Source organism: Stegostoma tigrinum, chromosome 1 (genome assembly GCF_030684315.1).
Source record: "Stegostoma tigrinum isolate sSteTig4 chromosome 1, sSteTig4.hap1, whole genome shotgun sequence".
NCBI classification, from domain to species: Eukaryota; Metazoa; Chordata; class Chondrichthyes; order Orectolobiformes; family Stegostomatidae; genus Stegostoma; species Stegostoma tigrinum.
Genome location: NC_081354.1, coordinates 129,723,056 through 129,737,697, shown reverse-complemented (window position 1 = coordinate 129,737,697; position 14,642 = coordinate 129,723,056). Strand labels below are relative to the sequence as shown.

Here is a 14,642-nt window from a genome sequence, read left to right as displayed (position 1 = left end):
TTCCTTTTCTGACATAACTTAGGGTTCTTACAGAGTGCTTTCTTCTGACATGCTGAAGCTGTCAGTGTCCCAAATATGGGGACTTTGTTTTACATATATATTGACTTTTGAATTTGTATGAAGAGGTGGGTGTTTAGCTTATACACTGAACTTGACAGTTAATGTTGATGTTGATTTGCCAGGTCAGGACAAGAAGAAATATTCCAAGTCTCTCTCAGCTGGAACAGGAATTGAACCTATGCTGTTGATATTATTTTAAACTATAAGCTAGCTATTCAGTCCCATGAGCTAATTCACCAATCAACAATGCTACATTATCTTGGACAATTAAAACACAGACAATGCTGTGGAATTCCAATGAAAATATCGGCACATTGTCTGGAATCTGTCACCGTGGCTCTTTGATGTCTAATAACCACCCATTCAGCGAAAGAATAACAAAAATAATAGGTATCCTTTTGAAACAAGTACAAAATAGGCCCTGTTTTAATAATAATGTTTTAAAAGAAGTAAATAACGTATTATAAGAACAAAGACATCTGGAGTGTTCTGTGAAGAATTTAATCTGTTTACAAAAAAACTCTTTTGAGGCAGACATGCTCTCCTTTTTCTCTGCGAAGATAACTTTTTCTGAAAAAGTGCTGCAGAGTAGAAATGCTACGGATATGTTTTCCTTCTGTATGAGCTGAAGATTGTAATTTCCACTTTTATTTTTCAGAATTACGGATCAATAATGATGCCACAAGTTGCCTGTCGGTCAGAACGAAGCTGCACAATGAAAGGTGCCAGGTATGTGCCATTCATGCACCTTAACCAACTGTTTCCATCAGCTTGCCTGGACTTTAAGTGGAATAGAATATGGATTTATCTTCCACACAAGACTATTGTATGCAAATTATATCACATTACTTGGTGTTGCGCATATACGTTTTGTTCTGTATCTTCACTACTTTTAAACAACAAATTAAACGCATTTAACTAGGCCAAACAGAATGTTATTTTCTTAAATGAGTCCGAGGGTTAGACTTATGGAGCAAGATACCGAGGAATGGGAAGCAAGGTTGGATGGGAACCTCATTGTATAGGAGTTGAAATGACTGTTTCTGATAATGGAATAAAAGTTGGAAAACACCTTGGCAGCAGTTTAAAGGTGCATTTTAGATCCTGAATCCAAGTGGAAGGAGCCTGTTTATAACATATAATTCATGTTATGCATACTCATTAAAACATGCTCACCAGATTAAATTGTACCTTGGCCCTGTTATATTCCTAATAATAGATTCCTGTATTTTGTCTTCTACTGTACCCCAAAGTCATTGAGAATCAGAGGGATAACTGTCCATTGTTATAGTCATACCTGTCACTTAGGAAGATAGTTGTTGTTGGAGGTCAGTCATCTATGTCCTAGGACGTCTCCATAGGGGTTTCTCGGAATAGTGTCCTTAGAGTAGTATTCTACAGTTTAGGAATCTCTTTCAAAGAACAAAGAAAATTACAGGACAGGAGCAGGCCTTTCGGCTCTCCAAGCCTGCGCCAATCCAGATCCTCTATCTAAACCTTTCGCCTATTTTCCAAGGATCTGTGGATCTGCTCTGCTCCCTGCCCATTCATTTTCCTGTCTCGATACATCTTAAATGATGCTGTTGTGCCCACCTCTACCACCTCCGCTGGCAACGCGTTCCAGGTACCCTCCACCCTCTGCATAAACAACTTTCCACGCCTACCTCCCTTAAACTTTTCCCCGTCACCTTGAAATCTTGACCCATAGTAATTGCGTCCCCCACTCTGGGAAAAAGCTTCTTGCTATCCACCCTGTCTATACGTCTCAAGATTTTGTAGTTATATCTTTTGTCCTTTTTCTTCTTAAACTAATCAAAATGGTGCTGGATTATGATGACTGTTGAAGCTTTTCACTGTATTTTGTTGTGTGAGTCACAGCAAAATAAGGCCAGTAAATAAATCTTTTATCATCAGTAAAGTGATGGAATGTATCATCAACAGTGCCATCAAGCAGCACCTGCTGAGTAATGTCTTGCCCAGTGAAGCCCAGTTTGGGTTCTGCCAGGGCTATTCAGCTCCTGATCTCATTACAGCTTTGGTTCAATAAGGGTAAATTCAAACAACTGAATTCCAGAGGTGGGGCGAGTGTGACGGCAGTTGACATCAAGACAACGTTGAATGTGGCATCAAAGAGCCCTCTCAAAACTGGAATCAATGGGTATCAAAGGACAAACTCTCCACTGGGTGGGGTTATGCCTGGCATATTAGAAGTTAGTTGCGGTTGTTGGAGGTCAATTGTCTCAGCTCCAAGATATCTCTGCAGGAGTTCCTCAGGATAGTGTCCTAGGCCCAACCATCTTCAACTGCCTCATCAATGACCTTCCCTCCATCATAAGGTCAGAAGCGGGTATGTTCGCTGATAATTGCTCAACATACAGCACTGTTCCTGACTCCTCCAATACTGGAGCAATCCATGTTCAAATGCAACAAGATCTGGGGAATATCCAGGCTTCAGTTGACAGGTGCAAGTAATATTTACATCATACAAATACCAGGAATTGACCATCTCCAATAAGAGATAATCTAGCCACCGCCTCTTGACATTCAAAGGTGTTAAAATCACCGCACTCCCTATCAGCAACATCCTGGGGGTTACCATTGACCAAAAACGTAACTGGACTTGCCACAAAAACACAATGCTACACGGGCATTTCAGGGGCTAGGATTACTGCACATCCTAAAAACAGGGTTGCTCTTCTTCACGGCAACATTATAAGGCTCTTCCTTTGATTTAATACTTTCTTTAATTCGTCTAGTTAGCTTTACTTGCATAACTCTGTCTTCAATGCGTTTGACCTTTAAAGCAATGCATATTCATTGCAAATTATTTCTTTAAATCCTTGTTGGTTGTCTACAATCATATCTTTTCATTTAGTTTTCCATTCCACCTTAGCTTTGTGGTGCTGTCCTTCAATCTGGGAAGTCCAAGTGGATTTAAACCACCTTGATAAGCAGCTGCAAATTCAGTTCCTCTGCTTCTGTTATTTCGCATCTCAAAATGTTCTCCTGTGAGGTGGGCTAGTTGTAACAGTGAAACACCTGTGTCGACAGTAATAACCTTTGAATGTTAGCTGAAAGCCTCAAGCTGTGGTCTGATCTCAGGCTTCCTGCCAAACATCTGTGCAATTTGTTTATTTTAATTTTTGTTGCTTTGTCTGTATGGAACATCTTCAGAACAAGTAACCGATTCTTCCAATTTTAGTTGATATTGACTGCTTCTTTTGTTCTGATTGTACATAGGAGTCCAGACACAGTTGCACAATAGAAGAGGATTCAGAAGGAGACAACGATTCGGAAGAATTTTATTACGTGGGCCAGGTAAGCAGGTTTCCTCTTATTCATTGCTCACCAGTGGGATTTCTAAGGGTTTACAAAAGAATTACAATGACATGCACACTAAACATGTGGGGGAAATCTTTACATTTTAACTGATGCACAGGAATTGGAGCTGGCATGTTCTTAAAGACAATCTTATAAACACAAGAAGACAACAGAAAAAATAGTTTAGTGTCTTACTTACAGTATAAGTAAGAACCAAAATGGAGAACTGAAAGTGGATTTCAACCAGTGATTGACAGAACGAAGCTTAATATATTTCACTTGTTCAATTATTCTCAAGGGTCCTGTTTGTTAAGTTATCTGGGTGGGTAGCATGCAGATCAGCTTAACACCAACAGCACAGGGTTCAATTCCTGTGCCATTTGAAGTAGATGCAGGGTGTGCCTCCTTGGCCCACCCATAGTAAAAATGCAAACAAAGTACAAAGTTACACAAATAATTGCTGAGCACCTGTCTTCAGGTAGAGAACATAAAAGGAAAATATGAAGCTTTTACGAGTTTTGTTATTTTCCATTCAAGTATGTGACCTGAAAGCAAAGACATTCACTAATTGCTTTCAAAAAGGCTAATTACTGTCTGTTTGAACATTTGGCAGGTAACAGTGAATGATTTAAGTAACATTATCAGTTATAATAGGATTTTCTTATGCTAAGCCCAAGGACAGCGTCAGTCCTGATCCTCTGTTGGAGTTGTCATCCACTTACAATACACTGAATCTGAAGTTAATGTTGTTTACTTCAACTACAACACTGTCTCAAATCTGGACTCAAATCTAATAATTCATTTAAAATGTTCCAAAATGATTTAAAAATGAAAATTATGACCCGCAATTAAAAATCATTGCAAAATTGGAATCAAGGGTTATGAGGATAAGGCAGGAACAGGATACTGATTGTGGATGATCAGCCATGATCCTAACGAATGGTGGTGCTGGCTCGAAGGGCCGAATGGCCTACTCCAGCACCTATTGTCTATTGAAGTGATGGTTTGCCAAATCTGACTTGGTCAAGTACTAAAATATTAATGGCATTGAGCAAATTATGGTTATGATGATTTATGGAATGCTACTCAAAAATATAGAAATAATCAGTCATCCCATACAGCTATGTAATGGTTAAAATAATCACTTCTAAAACGAATTCCATGAATTTAAAAAGTACAGTGATAGTCTGAATGAATAAGTAAGTACTTGCTAGTCTGAATGAATAAGTAAGTACTCACTATTGCTGAAAAGTGATACATTTTTGTCAAGCTTTAGCCAAGCACTCATCATGAGCACTCACATCAATACCAATTTACACTGTGTCAGAGGACAATGCCAATTGGTTGGCAAGCTGTTTGTATTGCTATGTATTGATTAATTACCTCAGTCCCAGGACATCACGCCATAAATTCCTTAGGATAATGTACCAAGGCCAATCATGTTTAGCAGTTTCTATCATAAGACCTGAAGTTGGGATATTCACTGATGGTTGCACAATGTTCCATAGCATTTGCAGCTCCTTCCTGACTGAAGCAAATGGAGTTCATATGTAGCAAAACAGGCCAACATTCATATATCACTGTTAAGCGGCAAGTGCCAAGCCAAGACTATCTCCAACTAGAGAGAGAACCTAACCATCTCCCCTTGAAATTCAATGGCATTGCCATCACTAATTCCTCATTATCAACACCCTAAGAGCCACCATCAATGAGAAACTCACTGGGAGGATCCAATCATTTTTGCTCATTCACAGGATGAGGGTGTTACTGATTGGGCCAGAAGTAATTTCCAGAGGACATTGGGAGGCAACACATGGCTGTGGGTTTGGAGTCACTTGTAGGCCAGATCAGGTAAAGTTGGCAGCCTCCTTCCCTAAAGGACATTAGTGAACCAGATGGGGTATTCCATGAATCGAGAATGGATTCATGGTAATCATCAGACTCTTAATTCCAGATTTTTATTCCACCTTCTGCTATGGCAAGGGCAAAACGTGGCCCATATGGCCTCTGGATTAACAGCCCAGTGATAACACCTGTAGACTGTTGCCTGTTTGAATAATATGAATATGGTAGCTGAAAGTGTCGGTCAGACACTGGGAATTCTGATGCAGGTAATTCACTTCCTGACTGCCTAAAACCTATCCATCGTCTACAAGTTACAAGTCAAGAATTTAATGAAAGACTCTCCAATTGCCCGGATCAGTGCATCTCCAAAAAAATACAAGAAATTTGAGACTATCCAGGACAAAGTTTGATTGGCACCCCATCCAATGATTCACACATTCATTCGCTCCACTACTGATACGCAATGGCATCATGTGTAACATTTACAAGATGCATTGCAGCAGCTCACCAAAACTCCTTCTGTTGCAACCTCTAAATGCATTATCTCTGATACCTGGAAAGGCAAATGAGAAAACAATCACACACAAGTTCCCTTCCAAGGCATATACTATCATGATGTGGAACCATATCACTGTGCCTTCATTTTCAATGGATTAAAATCCTGAAAGTCCCTTCCCAATTGTGCAGTGAGTTTACCTTCGCCAAACGGTCTGCTGCAGTTCAAAAAGGCAAGTCAGCATTTCCTGAAGGCAAATTAAGAATAGGCAACAAGTTTGTTGGTGATATTAACATCACATGAAGAGATTAGAGTAGTTAGGTATTTGTTTTTAACTGGTGCATACATGATGACTGAAGGGCCTTTTTCTGTGCTGTAGACCTCAATAACTTTAGCTCAATAAAATTATTGCAATTCTAAAATTGATCCCTCAACACTGTCTCCTTACATCCCATTGCTAACCTCAAACTCCAATCTGTAATATTGGCCAGCTGAAAGGCAGATCCAATTTGCAGTAAAATAAGTCCAGAGGAAAAGAGATAATGGGAACTGCAGATGCCGGAGAATCCGAGATAACAAAGTGTGGAGCTGGTTGAACACAGCAGGCCAAGCAGCATCTTAAGAGCACAAAAGCTGATGGTTCAGCCTCGACCCTTCATCAGGGTCTTTGAGCCGAACTCCAAATTTAAATTCATCCTTTCTTGCTAACTGGGCCTCCTGCTTTGAGCCTCCTACACAAAATGTCATCCCCAGCTACCTCCTAAAATCTGTGTGACTGTGTTTCCTCCAGTGTCTGCTAAAATGGAATCTCAATTTAAAGATTCCACTGAGATGATAAGAGAGATGCAAAGATATTTCTTCACATGAACAATTGTTGGAGCGTGCAGTGTCTTTTCACAGGAATGATTGAAACAGACACTGTATGGAGAGAGAAGTGAAGTGAGGTTACACTTGAATTCTGTCACAAAGAATCATCACTAGGTAAAATAATCTAACTCTCCTGTGGTTCTCTAGTTATACATATGTTTCAAACTTGTGCTAACCATTCCCCTTTTCACAGCATGTACTCTAGATGTAGAGGAACTGACACTAAGATGCAAAGCTTATACAGTGACAATAAAAACTGCCAATGCTGGAGTCTGAGATAACATTGTGGAGCTGGAGGAACACAGCAGGCCAGGCACCATCAGAGGAGCAGGAAAGCTGATGGTTTGAGTCAGGACCCTTCTTCAGAAATATTTTAACATAGGTAATACAGTGCCTTGCAGAACAGAGCCATTCTCAATTACCCCATACTGTATACTGTACAGGATCTGGCATTATGATTATGAGTTGCTTAGTACCACACAATATATCAGACTCGATTATTTGATTGCATGCAAATCAAAAACATCATTAAAGTGAAATAGTGATAATGGGAACTGCAGATGCTGAAGAATCCAAGATAATAAAGTGTGAAGCTGGATGAACACAGCAGGCCAAGCAGCATCTTAGGAGCACAAAAGCTGACGTTTCGGGCCTAGACCCTTCATCAGAAAAGGTTTCCAATTAAACAATCTTTTTTCAATTTTAAAACCTAAATTCACAAGTGTGTCTTCTACCAAGTTAGCATGAAGCATTGTATATTGATTATGTTTATTGGTGCTACAATGAAAAGTGATGTTAAAATAATTGTTATGAAGATTGAAAGAATTACTGGAGATCAAGATAAATGGTTAACAGTTGGAGCAGTTATCACCATTTAAGTAGCTGGGAAGCACCTTATCAAAAACTGAGTACTTTCATTGAGGGTCTGGAGCTGAAGTAACCATGACAAAGAATGCATTTTCCAATGGGATAGAATTCCTCAGCACAGGAATAAGTAAAGGTTTTAAGAAAAATTAAGATGTTGAGTTAGTGTCTGTTCTACAGTACTGAAACATGGAACTTGAGAAAAGTAGATCTCAGAAAGTTGTCAGATGTGGTTCTGGAGAATGATGGAGTAGGTCATTTGGAAAGAGTACATGAGCAATGAATGAGCTCTCTGGATGGTGGAACAGGACAGATTGTTTGTAAATATCATTAAAGTAAATTTGGATTGATCATATTCGAAGGCATGAGACTTTTCTAAAGGAGTTAATTGAAGGAACTTGAAGTTGAAATTACAAATGCAAGGCTCCCATGAGCAACTGAAGAAGAAAATGCAAGACACCAAGGAGTGAAGAAATCATTGTTCATTTTAGTCAGATCAGTAACCATGTTCTATGAGAAGTGGAAAGGGTACAACTCCTGAGTGAACAATTTGGACCTTTGATGCAATTCCTATCGTGATCTTACATTACAGAATACTGTTCAGAGCAAGTGATGGTACTGCAGTTGGCTGGCAGTTGACGTGTGAGAGATTAAACAGGGAGCTGGTGTGAATTGGCAAGCAGTGGTGACAGAATGGAACTGACTTAAGAATGAACCATATGTTTGGGTGTAAGTAATAGACTGAAAAAGAATTAATTAAAAATGTGAAATTATTTTCTCAAGAATATTTAGATATTATGATACAGTGATACTGCAGTAAAGAGAGATTTATTGAAAAGCACACCAGATGTTATAGTTCTGAAAAATAGTCATACTTGACACATTAATGCTGGTTCTCTCGGGGAAAAAATTTGCCAGACCTGTTAAATTTCTCCAGCACTTTGTTTTTAATACAGACAGACATATTGGGGTTTGAATCAATTAACTGTCTGATGTTATGATGAATTAGTGCTGATGGTTGAAGAATGTGTTACATTTCTTCTGCAAATATTCTGTGCAGTTTTGTCAACATAATTGAGATATTAAGCTGTATTTCAGCAATGGCGTTCCAACACTGACACAAAGATGAAAAATGGGACTTTATCAGCTTTGTTTTTCCACTGGAGATTTGCAGCCAATTTATGTAATTAAAGGACCTATTAAAAGTCTGCAGCAGCAGCTGAAGGGCATTTGAAGCTGGACACCCCATGATCCTAAAAGGAAGTTTCAGATGTGTAAAGCTGCTCTTGAGGTTCTACTGTAATCATGATGATGATAATGATGATGGCGGCACGCACTAAAACCTTTGCAGTAACTGTGTGAAAAACCATTCAGGAGTAATAATGTTGTGTTATTTGAGCACTGTTGAGCATTAAGTATGGTTTTAAACTTTGTGACTGTGCTGGTGGATTAGAAGCTGTATCTGTAAAATCTTCCTCACTGTCCTGTTTTGTCACCATCACCTGGATAAATTGCTGTGACCTCCCTACCTGCACTGGTTTTCACAGTTTTGGATTACATTTGACTTTGGTTAGACACTTGGCATGTGGCTGTTATGCCCATCATGTTATTTCCAGTCATTTGGTTTGTCTCCAGCACCACCTTATTTTTAATATTTTGTAGTTGCTTCTCTGCCTAATTTAATTGGATTATAGGTCATCACTTTGCTTGACATTCAGCAGTTGACACTTTACTCTCACAGTCTAATACTTTGGAGCACCCGCAGGGGCTCTGTACTTGACACTCCATTCACACCACTTGTACTATCTTTTGATTTCTCTGCCCTTGATCTGTCTCTGTCCATAAATTCTGTGTTCTGTGTGCTTCCCTCTCACTTCATTTGATGCAGGAGCTATGCTCCGAAAGTATGTGATTTGAAGCTATAATCTGGTGGTGTGTAACTTCTGACTTTGCTTATTTTGGGCATTGGGCCACCTGATTGTGAGTTGCACAATGTTATGCTGCTGTTCAAACTGTGTTTGCTGTTTTAATAGTCAATTACCTGTATACCTGTGCATTAAGGACAAAAGACTAACTAACTAAGGAGAAAAATAGGCCCCCTTAAAAATTAGCAAGGCTACCCATATGTGGAGTTGTAGAAGATTGGGGAGATACTAAATGAGTATTTTGCATGAGTGTTTACTGTGGAGAAGGATGTGGAAGATATGGAACATGGGGAAATAAATAATAACATCTTGAAAATGTCTATTCTACAGAGGAGGAGATGCTGGACAGCTTAAAATGCGTAAAAGGGAATAAGTCCATAGGATCTTATCAGGTGTGCCCTAGAACTCTGCAGGAAGATAGGGAATCGATTGCTGGGCCCCTTGCTGAGATATTTGTATTATTGATAGGCACAGGCAAGGTACCAGAAGACTGGAAGTTGGTGCCACTATTTAAGAAAGGTGGTCAGGAAACACCAGGAGACTAGAGTTTGTTGGAGGGAATCCTGAGGGAAAGGACTTGCATCTTTTTGGAAAAGCAAGGGCTGATTAGGGATAGTCAACATGGCTTGGGAAATCATGCCTCATGATTTTGAGTTTTTTTGAAGAAGTAACAAAGAAGATGGAGGGCAGAGTGTTGAATGTGATCTATATGGACTTCAGTACAGGGTTTGACAATATTCCTCATGGTGGATGGGTTATCAAGGTTGGAACACAGAATACAGGGAGAACCAGTCATTTGGATACAGAACTGGCTCGAAGGTAGAAGACAGGTGGTGGTGGTGGAGGGTTGCTTTTTGGACTGGAGGTCTGTGACCAGCGGTGTGCCACAAAAATCGGTGCTGGGTCCACTGCTTTTCGTCATTTATATAAATGAGTTGGATGTGAACACAGGATGTATGGTTAGTAAGCTTTCAGATGTCACCAAAATTTGCAGGTGTAGAGGTCAGTGAAGAAGACTACCATAGAGTACAATGGGATCTTGACGGGATCTTGATCAGATGATCCAATGGGCCGAGATTTCACAGATGGAGTTTAATTTAGCTATGAGTTGTTGCATTTTGGGAAGGCAAATCAGGGCGGGACTTAAACTCTTAATGTTAAGGTCCTGGGGCGTGCTGCTGAACAAAGAGACCTTGGAGAATAGATTCATTGTTCCCTGAAAGTGGAGTCGCAGATAGATCGCACAGTGAAGAATGCATTTGGCATGCTTTTATTGGTCAGTGCATTGAGTATAAGAGTTGGGAGGTCATGTTTCGGCTGTACAGGACATTGGTTAGGCCACTTCTTTGAAATATTTTGTGCAATTCTGGTCTGCCTGCTATCTGAAGGATGTTGTGAAACTTGAAAGGGTACAGAGATTTCCAAGGATGTTTCCAGGGCTGGAGGGTTTGAGCTGGAGGGAGAGGCTGGATAGGCTGGGGCTATTTTCCCTAGAGCACCAGAGTCAGAGGGGTGACTTTATGGAGGTTTATAAAATCATGAGGGGGATGAAAAGGGCAAATGGACAAGATATTTTCTCCAGGGTGCAGGGAGTCTTAAACTAGAGGGCATGGGTTTAAGTTGAGAGGGGAATGGATTAAAAGGGACCTAAGGGACAAATTTTTCACACGGGGTGATGCATTATAGAATGAGCCTGAGGAAGTGGTGGAGGCTGGTACAATTACAACATTAAAAGGCATCAGGACGGTTATATGAAGAGGAAGGGTTTGAAGGGATATGGGCCAAATCCTGGCAAATGGGACTAGATTAATTTCGAATACCTGGTCGGCATGGACGAGTTGTACCAAAGGGTCTATTTTAGTGCCATACATCTGCATGACTCTAAAACCAAATTACTGGGTTAACAAACACTTTGGTGTTTGTGGGACCTTGTTGTTTATAAGCTGGTTGCTGTCTTCTTTATCACAGCAATAGTTACACTTTGAAAACACTTTGGGACGTTGGCATAGTGGCTCAGTGGTTAGGACTGCAGCCTCACAGCACCAGGGACCCGGGTTTGATTCCACCTTCAGGTGACAGTTTGTGTAGAGTTGGCACATTCTCCCTGTGTCTGCGTGGGTTTCCTCCCACAGCCCAAAGATATGCAGGCTAGGTGGATTGGCCATGCTAAATTGCCCCTAATGTTCAGGGATGTGCAGCTTAGGTGGGTTATAGGGGATGGGTCTGGGTGGGATGCCCCAAGGTTTAGTGTGGACATGTTGGGCCAAAGGGCCTGTTTCCACGCTGTAGGGATAATATGAATGTAATTTTATTGGAAGTTATCACAGGCATTCATTCTGATTTTGGCCTCAAAATGCATTTTGACAATTGAAGAGATTTATTTTTATTTTACCTCCAAAATTGATTTCCATACTTTTCTTGGCTTCTTTCCAGAGTATGACGAGGAGGGTTTAGTCAATGTGTATGTGACAGAACTATGCTGTTTTTCCTGGCCAAACCATCGGCTGTGCGCCTCTGATATGCCAAATTGCACAATCATCATTTAAATGTTTCATTCGAAATAAGAGACATTAAATAGCTTCTTTGTTGCATCTGTTCTTACATTGCTGGAATCTAGTCACTTGTGAACACAGTTGTGTTTGTGATTCCAGGGTAACTATGATGGAGAACTTCATAAGCATCCACAGCTTGAGGCTGACCTGGCAGCTGTGAGAGAGACCTATGGGCCTGGAGCAGTATCCCTCAGGTAATGATAATATTGTGATGTATACTTACTAATACATTGCATTTTAATTGCGATGAATTAGGGAAAATATGATCGCGGTGCTTTGAGATATTTTAATGTGAAGGCATTTGTGGGTTAGCTACTACAAAACTAAGAAAACAGCTTTTATAGCGCAATTCTGTGTTCCCTTTTGTTTCAATTTCTTGACAACTTTGAGAAAAAAGGGAGAAAAGGAAATGAACAAGTCATAAAGCTTAATTCAGAAAGCTACTTTAGAAATAACCACAGCAAGGAAATATTTTGCTTTGGTCTTGCAAGAATTTTTTGAGCAGGCTTAAAGGATGCTGACATTTTGTGATATCAGTGTACCTGACATGTTTATTGCTGCATGGGCCAACTGTAATTTATCATCATACACTATTAAAAGATAAATAAAACAGCTGAACATTAGATTTACTCAACACTAGCTTCAAAGTGTCAGGATCACTTCAGCTCGTATCAAAATGAATGCTATAAACAGTGCGAGCTGGCATGGGGAGACAGTGCTGATAACTCTGTTTTCTATTGCTCTTTTTTGCTCTTAATCTTTTGTGTCACCAGACAAGCTGAGATCATAATGGAAGTTTTCAAACAGTCATAGCAAATACCAAAGGATAGTATAACTGCTTGTTAAAATGATTAATGATATTTAATGCAGTCAGCCAAAATTTTGACCTCTTCACACTCCACTGTACCAAGCAATCCACTCCACAATGCCTAGCCATTTGGTCCATGAAACCCTGAGATTGCTCTGAGGAATAGTGTATGACATTGAATAATTTGTTTCTATGCTCATTTCAACAAAGGCATAATTTCTAAGTCTGTAACTTATTGCAGCCAGACCATATTTCTTACATTCAGCTTTTTGAAAAAAAATTGCAGTTCTTTAAATGCGGTTCATGTCGCTGAATGGTACTCAGCAAACTGATTATAAGGGGGTGGGGGAAAAAGGGATATCTTTCCCTATATTTGCCAGTCAATGTATAATGTTGTATTGATAAATTGTCAGTAAAGCACAATATAACCATAAATGTAAAGTTGGGGTAGGTTTAAATGTACAGTGATTTGTGTTCCAAAGTAGAATTTCTTTGGAGAAGGTACCAACTCCCCAATGATATCTCTACTGTTGTTCTGAAGCAGTAAATATCAGCTATCTTTATTTGCATACTTAGATGTTATTACACATCTACTGAATAATGCATAACTGAATTATATGATTTTGTTAACCCGACAGGTCATAATCTTTTAAAAATATTTAACCAGTAAAATGATATAATTGCTGTTAGCATTATCCCAGGGGTGCTTGTATTTATGATACTTCTAACTTCACCAGGGAATAGGAAACTTCAGTAACAGGAATGGAGAATTTGCAATTTGTATCTATTAGAAGCAGTAGAATTTCTGTGTAAGTTTTCATGGAAAATGTTGAAATTTATAGAGGAAGCTACCTGAAGAAAACTAATCTTTATGCTAAAAAAATTCTTACCTCTGGCAGAAATGATTTCCTATTTTCTACAGTACCAGCAAGATTCTTGTGTTCTTAATATATATCTTGAATATACTTCTATTCAGATCCTTATTTATACATTCTGTCAATTGTGCCATCTCCTTGCAAAGACTGCACTCCTGGGACTGTTCCTGAAGTAGAAAAGCAAACCAGCACTATGCTTGCAATATCCTGCTACATTAGTGTGACTTAGAGAGCGGGTTAGGTATAAGCCAGCTGAATCACTTGTCTGGCTTTGTTTCACTTTAACAAAAACCTAAAGCGCTGAAGAAGCTCACTAGGTTTGGCGGTATCTGCAGAGAGAAAAGTAGAGTTAACATTTTCAGCCCAGGGATCCTCAGCAACTGAAACAATAACTCTGTTATCGCTCTGCAATTGCCACCAGACCTGCTGAGTTACCCCAGCACATTCCGTTTGTGTTATAGATGCTGGAAGCTGAAGTTCTTTGTTTTTATTTTTGTTTTGTTCTTATTTTGATTATCATTTATCTGGTTTGACATGAAGGGTGACATTGGCCCAGTAGCAATGTTACTGGCATCATAAGCCTGCAAACGTTCTTAGGAGAGGAGTTTAAATCCAGCCACAGGAGTTGGTTAAGCTATTTTTCTAATCAACCTGTTCAGAGATTTTATTACACACTTGTGGAGCAGGCGGGACTTGAGCTGAGCCTCCCAGTCCAGGGGTAGGGAGAGCACCACTGCACCACAAGAGTTTCCAAGAGTTGGTTTAACTTAAATGCAATTAATTGATCACAGGATATTCAGAATTAAAGCTAGGCTCAGTAATATTGACCATGAAACAATCATTGATTGTGAAGAGCCTCGTTGCTTCACTAATGGAAGGAAATCTGCTGTCTTTATCTGGCTTGTAAATAATTCCAGACTTACTGTAATGTGATTGACATTTAAGGGCATATTTGGATGACAACTAATACTGACATTGCTGGTGATGCCCAGATACTATGGAAGAATATCTGTTTTTTTTATATAAATT

The 14,642-nt window shown here is 39.6% G+C and overlaps 1 protein-coding gene across 2 annotated transcripts in view; it reads left to right on the top strand.

The window, feature by feature from the left end:
* The window catches only part of parp8 (poly (ADP-ribose) polymerase family, member 8), a 371,536-nt gene that overhangs the window by 150,921 nt on the left and 205,973 nt on the right, over window positions 1–14,642 (top strand). For both annotated transcript variants that reach the window (XM_048531692.2, XM_048531677.2), the window contains exons 5-7: window positions 719–789; window positions 3,301–3,378; window positions 12,030–12,124. In XM_048531692.2, coding sequence (XP_048387649.1) covers window positions 719–789; window positions 3,301–3,378; window positions 12,030–12,124 — 244 coding nt within the window. The remainder of the gene's footprint in view (window positions 1–718; window positions 790–3,300; window positions 3,379–12,029; window positions 12,125–14,642) is intronic.